At 34.6% G+C, this 10,604-nt stretch overlaps 1 protein-coding gene across 2 annotated transcripts in view; it reads left to right on the plus strand.

Moving 5' to 3' along the window:
- The window catches only part of RDX (radixin), a 78,837-nt gene extending 68,615 nt beyond the window's left edge, over window positions 1-10,222 (plus strand). The window contains exons 11-14 of one of the 2 annotated variants that reach the window (XM_007471871.1): window positions 2,342-2,502; window positions 4,169-4,261; window positions 8,509-8,751; window positions 9,705-10,222. In XM_007471871.1, coding sequence (XP_007471933.1) covers window positions 2,342-2,502; window positions 4,169-4,261; window positions 8,509-8,751; window positions 9,705-9,869 — 662 coding nt within the window. In that variant the 3' untranslated portion in view covers window positions 9,870-10,222. The remainder of the gene's footprint in view (window positions 1-2,341; window positions 2,503-4,168; window positions 4,262-8,508; window positions 8,752-9,704) is intronic. The other variant, XM_007471872.1, reaches the window with a different exon arrangement.
- The last annotated feature ends 382 nt before the right edge of the window (window positions 10,223-10,604 follow it).

Below are 10,604 nucleotides of genomic sequence, written 5' to 3' on the forward strand. Positions count from 1 at the left end.
CGGGCCTCTCCCGTTGCGGAGCACAGGCTCCGGACGCGCAGACTCAGCGGCCATGGCTCACGGGCCCAGCCGCTCCGCAGCACGTGGGATCCTCCCGGACCGGGGCTCGAACCCGTGTCCCCTGCATCGGCAGGCAGACTCCCAACTACTGCGCCACCAGGGAAGCCCGTGTAATTCTTAATATACGACAAAACAACCATTGCTCTGTCTACTATTCCTCAAATTAATACTTAGTACAAAAAAAACTGTTAGAAAATAAAGAATATTTTGAAATTTAACTTTGTAACCCAGACTTATTTTTCTTTATTGGCTCATAGTACAGAAAGAATTTTTATTATGAGAGAAAATAAGGCGTTTTCATTTGTAAACTTTTCTTATTATTTGTTTGCTTGTTTAGAAGGAGGATACAGCTGTGAACTTTGTGAGCTTTATTTTATGTATTAGTCAGCCAGATGGAAAGAATGATCATTAAAAAAGTTAGATGAGCTAGCTCTGATGTCCAAGTTTTAGAAGACATATACTAAAATGAATAATCATAGAATTTAGCTTTAGTAACATCCTTCGTTATACACATTTCATCTTTATAGCCAAACAGTCGCATAGAAGTTTTACATTTTATCTAGAGTTTAAAGTCATTTTTCTTCCCAATCTTCTCAAAACCTCCCAAGTCTTAACTGCAGTTACTTAAATTAGTTCTGACCAAGAACAACAAAATGAAGAACAGTAAGGTGACTTGTACATTACAGTTAGCTTTCAAATCTTTTGAAATACAGATTTTCAGTTTTTCCTTTTTTCTAAAGTATACAGAAGGGAGAGTCATTCTTTGCAGGACATTGCACCCATCTTAATAGATGACATTCTCTTGTGTTCTGTCACAAATGTCCTTGCTATTGAGCAAAGATTGTCAGAATAATATTTAAAATTAGTACTTTCAAATTGATTTCAAATCTTTTGGCTTTGTGCTAGTAATATTTTCCTTTCTCAACTCATTAGAATAAGAAAAGAGAATTAACTTTATGATCTGTACATTTATGGATTAAAATTCACCTCATTTATCTCTAAATATTACTTACTTGTCTTCATGCTTGAGGAATGGATATGTACTAATAACTCAAAATTTTCAGTAATTCATATAATTCACATCAAAATTCCGATTTGAGTGAGTAAGTATTGTTTTCAGTCTTAATGTCCTGGGTTTACTTATCTAATACTTAGTTTAGGTAAGTAAAAACTTATTTAAGTTTTAAAGTGTGTTATTTTATAGACTTTTTTTTTTTAAAAAAACCTCTCTGGAGAGGTTTTTTATAGTTGGTGTATAGTTGATTTACAATGTTGTATTAGTTTCAGGTGTTCAGCAGAGCAAATCAGTTATACATATACATATATCCCCTCTTTTTTTTTTAGATTCTTTTCCCATATAGGCCATTACAGAGTATTGAGTAGAGGTCCCTGTGCTCTACAGCAGGTTCTTATTAGTTATCGATTTAATATATAGTATTGTGTATGTGTCAGTCCCAATCTCCCAGTTTATCCCTTCTCCTCGCCCCCCCCATCCCTTGGTAAACATAAGTTTGTTTTCTACATCTGTGACTCTGCTTCTGTTTTGTAAATAAGTTCATTTGTACCTTTTTTTAGATTCCACATATAAGCAATATCATATGATATTTGTCTTTCTCTGTCTGACTGACTTCACTCAGTTGCTGCAAATGGTGCTATTTTGTTCTCTTTTATGGCTGAGTATATAGGTACCATTGTATATTCCATTGTATATAGGTATCACATCTTTACCATTCATCTGTCAATGGACACTTAGGTTGCTTCCATGTCCTGGCTGTTGTAAATAGTGCTGCAGTGAACATTGGGGTAATGTATCTTTTTGAATTATGGTTTTCTTTGGGTATATCCCCAGGAGTGGGATTGCTGGGTCATATAGTAGTTCTATTTTTAGTTTTTTAAGGAACCTCCATGCTGTTACCCTTAGTGGCTGTACCAACTTACAGTCCCACCAACAGTGTAGGAGGGTTCCCTTTTGGAGAGTTTTTTTTTTTTTTTTTTTTTTTTTTTATGGAGAGTATTTTTTAAAAATAAAGGATACGCTTCTAGCTTTATGACATAACTTGAATTACAGAGAATTTTCGTTTCTTTGCATTTTTGAATTGTGTAATAGGGTTTTAAAAGTTATTAGGCTTTTGCCAAGTTAAAAACGAGGTAATGTTCATTTGCATATGTGCTAATTTTAAGAAACTGTACAGATTAGATTCCTTGCTACTATTTTGACTTCTTTTGATAATGAGAAAATTAGAATTAATCATTGTTTTGGGCGGATACTTATATTTGACAGAACTAGAAGAACAGACTCGAAAAGCTCTAGAACTGGACCAGGAACGAAAACGAGCAAAAGAAGAAGCAGAAAGGCTTGAAAAGGAGCGTCAAGCTGCTGAAGAGGCCAAATCTGCTATAGCAAAACAGGCTGCCGACCAGATGAAGAATCAGGAGCAGCTGGTAGGGAACCTGGGTTCTGTTAGGGGAAAAGAAAAATTCAGACAAAAGCATGGACGAAATCGGTTCTGCAATTTCAGAGTGTTTATTCTCTGAGCACAAAGGTGTTGGTTAATTACATTTTCAAATCCCCTCACTGTGGTATGTGTGCACTCACTTCAAGGAACTTATGTCTTTTTATTCAAATGTATTTTAAAGCAGTAAGTAGAATAACAAAGAATTATGAAAACCATAGACCACATGGAGCATTTTCTGTATTCAGACAGAGGAATACCCATCATGACAAATGAAATACCAGTGTAAAAATAGACAATTTGGAGGTTGCAGTATTTAGTACAGTAAATAAATGATCAGTATTGTGCAGCCACTACCAAAAGTGTGTTGTAATGTATCCAAAATCAACAGTAAAATTTTGTTTGCTAATGAGTGCCAATAAAATAAGTTCAAATAATGGAAACTTAAAAAAAAAAAACACCTTTGTAAAATTAAGTATATTATACCTTCTGGAAAGCAAACCAAAGAGACAAGTGTGGAAATAACAAAGTGTGGAAATAAGCCTAAAATGTTTATTTCTTCTTTTAAAAGGAAACCTAAAAATAAAACCATAAAAGATACATGGAGCCTGTTGCTAACAAAAGATTCTGATTTGCTTAGATTTTGTATAAGCCACTGGCATGTTTTGCTTTAGATAAGTTGACAATTACGTATATTCTAAACCCTATAAGATAACCGTAGGTTAACTATAAGATCATAATTGATGGGTTTTTTTTTGTGTATTTAGTGGACTTGCAAATAATGAGGAGTAGGCATGACACCAGAAGATTTGGGATTTAAATATTGGTTTAGGCATTTCCTTGCTATGTGTCTTTGAGTCTTTCTGAGCCTCAGATTGCTCCCTTTGAAAAAAGGAATAATACCACCTAATAGTATTGTTGGGGAATTAAGAAAGTGCTGTTTAAATTATAAAGTGTTATGTAAATAGAATTCTTTTTCCTTCTGTAGGCTTTAACAGATAGTTTATTTTATTTTATTTTTTGCACAGTACACGGGCCTCTCACTGTTGTGGCTTCTCCCATTGCGGAGCACAGGCTCCGGATGCGCAGGCTCAGCGGCCATGGCTCACAGGCCCAGCCGCTCCGCGGCATGTGGGATCTTCCTGGACCGGGGCACGAACCCGTGTCCCCTGCATCGGCAGGCGGACGGACTCTCAACCACTGCGCCACCAGGGAAGCCCCTAACAGATAGTTTATTGATGAAAGTTAAAAAATAGCTCCTAGGTTCCTGCTATGAAAACAGGAATAACTACGTGTATATAGAATAATAAAAATTTTTTCACTTTGTCTCATTAGCTCATTATACCTAGTACAAGTAAGATATTTATGCTCTTAAAGAAATAGTTTCTTTTTTTAAACAGAAGACTATCTATGAAAAACATATAACACAGTCCATGTGGGAATTCCCTGGCGGTCCAGTGGTTAGGACTCTGAGCTTCCATTGCAGGGGGCCCAGGTTTGATCCCTGGTCGGCGAACTAAGATCTCAGAAGCTGCACGGCATGACCAAAAAAAAAAACAAAAAACAGTCTATGTACATTAAAGCTTTTTTGACTTAATATAAATGACTGAAAATATATTACTTTTTAGTATTGGTAATTGTTTTGTTTATTTTAGGCAGCAGAACTTGCCGAATTCACTGCCAAGATTGCGCTTCTAGAAGAAGCCAAGAAAAAAAAGGAGGAGGAAGCTACTGAGTGGCAACACAAAGTAATCATTTGTTCATCACTATAAATTATTGAACATCTATTTTGTACCCAGCCATATGTGGAATTTATAGAGATAAACATAAGTTGCTGTCATGATTTAGAGGGGAAGAGGTACCTCTGTATGAATGTGTATGTGCTGTAGTAAATACTAATCTAGTGATAATAAGCTAAGTACTTTGGGAACACAGAAGAAATGTTTAATTTCTAAGGGAATGAGGCAGGTGTTGGGGAAACCCTTATAAATTTAAGCCGGCTCTTGAATAATACATTCAATTTGGGGGTAGAAAAGATGGAGACTGAAGAGGAAGTCATTCCAGATCGAGGGAATTGAATGAGCATAAGAAGTATAAAAGTACATGACAGATTTGAGGTCAACTAGTAAGTGAGCAAAACTTAGGGTCTGTTTTCAGAAATTTTGAGAGTTGTGGCTAGAAAGTTAGAGAGGGAATTAAGTTGTGAAAGGCTTTAAATAAATGCCCTGCTAAGGTAAGATGCTGGGAAATATCTGTAGACGTTGGGCTCTGAAGATTTCAAAACGGGATTGTAACATGATCAAGCATGGTTTTATTAAAACAGCTTAGTAATCAGCATGAAGGATGGATTGGGATAGTGGGCAGGATTACTTAAGAGCTAATGACTCACACTAAGGATGTGGCATTGAGAAAAAAGAGGAACAGGAATTATTGAAGGACATTTTGTGGTAGACTCAAAGGGGCATGGCAACCAAATGATTGGATGTAGTTGAATTAGAAGAATGCAATGAAGATGGTACTGAGATTTCTGAGTTCCTAAGTAGATGAAACCACTGTTGTCTGAAATGGCATAAAAGTGAAAAATTAGGCTTTATTTGGAGGGGTAGGGAATATAAGATAATGAGAATTTAATTCAAACTTTAACGTTAACTCTTAAATGGAACTATAATAATAATTTTTTACACTCAAAGGTATATAGTTCTCTGATTTTTCTCCGACAAAATGTACTTATTACAGAAAGCAGTTTTGTTTCCCTCTTAAATTTTCTTTGTAGCACTTCGGATTTCATAGGGAAGTTTTTGGTATTGAGAGTTATGTATATATGTATATATCAATAGAACTCTACAAAAAGAAAAACACTTAACTTTTTTGTTAACACTACTTCATTAGAATTGTATAGATCCCTTTTAGGGATGATTTATGAACTTCAGGGACACATAAACTTATAAAAATAACATATCACAGAGGCACATCCTGTGAATTGTAGAAATTAGAAAATGCATGCAAAAGAAAAATCACATTCTTGCAAACTGGGATCACTATTTTAACACTGTAGTGCATATCCTTCCAGGATCTTTTCCTATTTGTATATGTGTATACATACACATTTATATGTCCAGAGTGAGATCATACTGTACATATTGTTCTGTTTTAGTCAGTTTTCATCTCATCTAACATTAGACTATATTCAAAATTTTTTCATTTAGATATAATTGACATATAACCTATTTTTAGGTGTACAACATGATGATTCAATATTTTTATCTTATTGTGAAGTGATCATCACAGTAAGTGTAGTTAACATCCATCTCCATATGTAGCTACAGAAATTTTTTTCTTGTTATGTAAACTTTTCAGATTTACTTTCTTAGCAACTTTGAAATATAGAATATAGTATTATTAACTATAGTCCGTATGCTGTACATTATGTCCCCATGACTCATTTATTTTATAGCTGGGAGTTTGTACTTTTGAACTCCCTTCTCCCATTCCTCTTCCATTTATGCCTGTGGTAACCATCAGTCTGTTCTCTGTATCCATAAGCTCGGTTTTTTTGGTTGGTTGGTTGGTTGGTTGGTTGATTTTTAGATTCCATATATAAGCGAGATCATATGGTTATTTGTCTTTCTCTGTCTGACTCATTTCACTTGGCATGATACCCTCAAGGTCCATCCATGTTGTTGCAAATGGCAAGATTTCCTGGGACTTCCCTGGTGGTCCAGTGGTTAAGACTTCGCCTTCCAATGCAGGAGGTGCAGATTCAATCCCTGGTTGGGGAGCTAAGGTCCCCCATGCCTTGGGGCCAAAAACTAAAACAAAAAAAAGCAGAAGCAATATTGTAGTAACATATTCAGTAAAGACTTTAAAAATGGTCCATGTCCAAAAAAAAAAATCTTAAAAAAATTCCTTTTTTATAGTGGAATAGTATTTCACTATATATTAATATTTATACCACTTTTTTATTATCTGTTCATCTACTGATGGACACTTAGGGTGCTTCCATATAAATCTTGGCTATTGTAAATAATGCTGCAGTGAACATGGGGGGATGTATATATCTTTTCAAGTTAGTGCTTTTGTTTGATAAATACCCAGAAGTAGAATTGCTGGATTATATGGTAGTTCTATTTTTGAGTTTTTTAAGGAGGAATCTTCATACTGTTTTCCACAGTGGCTGTACCAATTTACATTCCAGTGAAACTGAACAAGCATTCCCTTTTCTCCACATCCTTACCAACACTTGTTATTTCTTGTCTTTTTGATAATAGCCATTCTAACAGGTATGAGGTGTTACCTCATTGTGGTTTTGATTTGCATTTCCTCGATGATTAGTGATGTTGAGCACCTTTCCATGTGCCTGTTGGCCATCTCTCTGTTGTCTTTAGAAGAATGTCCGTTCATATCATCTGCTCAGTTTTTAAAACAGAATTAGGGTTTTGTTTTTTTTTTCTGTTGGGTTGTATGAATTTTTTATATATTTTGAGTATTAACCCCTTATCAGATATATGATTTCCATATATTTTCTCCCATTCTATATGTTGCATTTTCATTTTCTTGATATATTTCTGCTTTCAGAAGCCTTTTGGTTTGAAGTAATCCCACTTGTTTATTTTTGCTTTTGTTGCTTTTGCTTTCGGTGTCAAATCCAAAAATTTATCACCAAGACCTATATCAAGGAGCTTACTGCATGTATTTTCTTCAAAAGTTTTATGGTTTCAGGTCCTACATTCAAGTCTTTGATCCATTTTGAGTTGATATTTCTGTATGGTGTACGATAGGGGCCCGGTTTCATTCTTTTGCATGTGGCTCTCTAGTTTTCCTAGCACCACTTATTGCAGAGACTGTCCTTTCCCCAACCTATATTCTTGGCTGCTTTGTTGTAAATTAATTAACCATATATGTGTGGGTTTATTTCTGGGCAGACTATATTCAGAATTGAACCAAAAAGTCTTTTATAGCTAATTTGCCAGGCCAGTATCCAGAGTAGGACTTTGCATTGCATCTGTTTGCTCTAAGTCTCTTTTAAAGTAGGACAGTTCTTTTTTTTATGATATTGGTTTATTAAAAGGACCCACAGATTGTCCCTCCTCCTGTATTTGTCTAATTCCTTTCTTATGGTGTCATTCAGCTTATATTTTTATCATCAATATTTCTTGTAAGCTGGAAAATAAACCTAAAAGTTTGAAGGATTCAAGTTAAAAATTTCTGGCTATGATGCCTCATAGGTGAGACTTTCAGATAATTTATCATCCAAACTAGAACACTTTTGAGAGTGAAAGGGGGTGTTGTTAATAATTACACCAGGACAACAGTGTAAAGCAGTACTTTTCCAGACAAACCAGCACAATAGAATTACTCAAATAATTGGTGATGTTGGATACTTCCTGTTGTATTATATCAGAAGACATTCAATATCTGATTAACCCACCATTAGTTGTTTTAATTGATCGTTGGACTAGAGTAATAACAGTCTGTTTCCTCCATTGTCTGGTTATATTTATCGTTGCTAAAATGTAATCTATTCAATGTGGAATTCTTTGGCATTATACTTATATCCGTTTTCTCATCAACCATTTGTATAACAATTTTAGCAACAGTTGATAATCCTTGCCAGAATTAATAATTTTATTAGGGTTTTGCACAGTGGTGTCTTTAATTCTGTCATGTAATAAGCTTTTATCAATAGGGCCTGTTTTCATTACCCTGAAATATAGTTTATATTAGAAAGAAAGGATAATAACTTGATTTTTTTTTTTTTGATGTGGACCATTTTTAAAGTCTTTATAGAATTTGTTACAGTATTGCTTCTGTTTTGGTTTTTTGGCTGCAAGGCATGTGGGATATTATCTCCCTGACCAGGGATTGAACCCGCACCCCCTGTATTAGAAGGTGAAGTCTTAACCACTGGACCGCCAGGGAAGTCCCAGGATAACTTGATTCTTTTAATTACCAATTTTCAAAGTAACTTGCTGATAAACTTATTTTTTATGTTCAGGCTTTTGCAGCCCAGGAAGACTTGGAAAAGACCAAAGAAGAGTTAAAGACTGTGATGTCTGCCCCTCCTCCACCTCCACCACCACCAGTCATTCCTCCAACAGAAAATGAACATGATGAACATGATGAGAATAATGCTGAGGCTAGTGCTGAATTATCAAATGATGGGGTAATGAATCATAGAAGTGAGGAGGAACGTATAACAGAAATGCAGAAAAATGAGCGTGTTAAAAAACAACTCCAGGTATTTAAAATTTGCAGTTGTATGCACATTTAAATATAGTTTGCATTTTCCCCATTTGTTAAGACAAACTTATTAAAAAAGAAACATTTGATTTTTGGAAGCCTTTACCTCTAACTGGCCTTGTGATTGGTTTGTAAGTACTTGGCCTACAGTCACGTTATTTCATTTTTTCTGTTGTATGTTCTTGTTACCAGATGTTTGTTAGCCTTGTGTAATGAGGCCTTAATTAGTAAGCTATTATTTAATTATAACAAGCCATGTTAAAAGTAGAACATAAAATACTGTGTTTAAAAAACAAATTTCTTTTTTAAACAGTATACATTAAAAAGAAATGATAATTTAATAGACTACCTGTATGACATTACATAATCTGAATTTTTTTGTTGAGATTTTGTAATGGCAAAAGGTCAGTATATTAAATGTACATAATTAGATTAAAATAGTAAATTTTAATATTACACCTATTAGAGAACTTAATAGAATCAGTTCTCTAATTTTTAAATTCATGAAATCTTTAAATATTAATAAAAGAAAATGGGGTGATAGTTGTAATAAATGTATTAAGACTTTTGGAGAAAGCTTCTCTCATGGTGTAGAATTTAGAACTTATAGTAACATTCAATAACAGCTATATTGAACCTTTTGTAAGTTATTTCAAGTATTAGATGAGAAAGTTCAAGGAAATTTAGAATAATACACAAACTCATCATGGTTGCGGAGTGTAGAAATGAAAGGCCATGGGTATTCCTCTCTAACCACTACCCCGCACCATTACTAAAAGTACAACAAACGTAAACACTTTAAAGGAAAAGATTTCACAGTGGAAATTTTAATATACTAAAAAGTCAGGGATCTGTTATATTTGTATTTTGTGTCTTTAAACCTCTTTCATAGGTTTTTAAAATCTAAAAAAAAAGTTAATAATGGTCATACTTTTTATTTTTTAAACATAGGCATTAAGTTCAGAATTAGCCCAAGCCAGAGATGAAACCAAGAAAACACAAAATGATGTTCTTCATGCTGAGAATGTTAAAGCAGGCCGTGATAAGTACAAGACTCTGCGACAGATTCGGCAAGGCAATACAAAGCAACGTATTGATGAGTTTGAAGCAATGTGAGAGCTGTTATTTTGCATACATGTTCTTCATAAGCTGAACCACCAACAGAGAAAAGCAGGCCTTTGCAGATGTGATGGAATGCATCTCACCTTGCCAAAGCACTTAAACCAGTTTGACTGTGGTAGCTGAAAGACATTTAAGGGGAGCTTTTCAACATTAAGGCAGTGTGATATCATGCTTGGTTTTCTTTTTCTTGGGCCAGGGAATGGAGAACAGTGTTCCATCACCTCCTTTTTCACATTTTTCATTTTCCATTTTTTTTTTCTGTTGAAGATTAACACTAATTATCATGTCTGACAAATGTGTATGTATGATTTAAGCACTTTGTACATTTTAAAGGATGGTGGTGACTTGAGTGTTTAGGTAGGGTACTCTATTTTTTCTTCTTCCATATTTTACCTGCATGTATTTCCACATTCTCTCTCATTCATGTTTTCTCAGTGTGTACTTCTCATACCTTGATATGCCCTGTAACCATAGCTCTGCCACTATACAGATCATTGGCAGTGAGTAAAATGAGCATAGGTGGCAGGGTGGACAGTCTTTCATCATTGTGTAGAAGATGGCTATGAATCATGAAAAGGATTAGAATGTTTAATAGTGTAGTGTACAGCTACTGGTTAATTTTTTAAATCCCAATTTAATAACAGTATTGGATATTTGTTATTTGCTTACTTAATTACAGTCATCTTTGACAGCTGAATTGGTTGGTGTTTCATCTCCTGTCATCATTTG

Source organism: Lipotes vexillifer, unplaced genomic scaffold (assembly GCF_000442215.2).
Source record: "Lipotes vexillifer unplaced genomic scaffold, Lipotes_vexillifer_v1.1 scaffold1023, whole genome shotgun sequence".
NCBI lineage: Eukaryota > Metazoa > Chordata > Mammalia > Artiodactyla > Lipotidae > Lipotes > Lipotes vexillifer.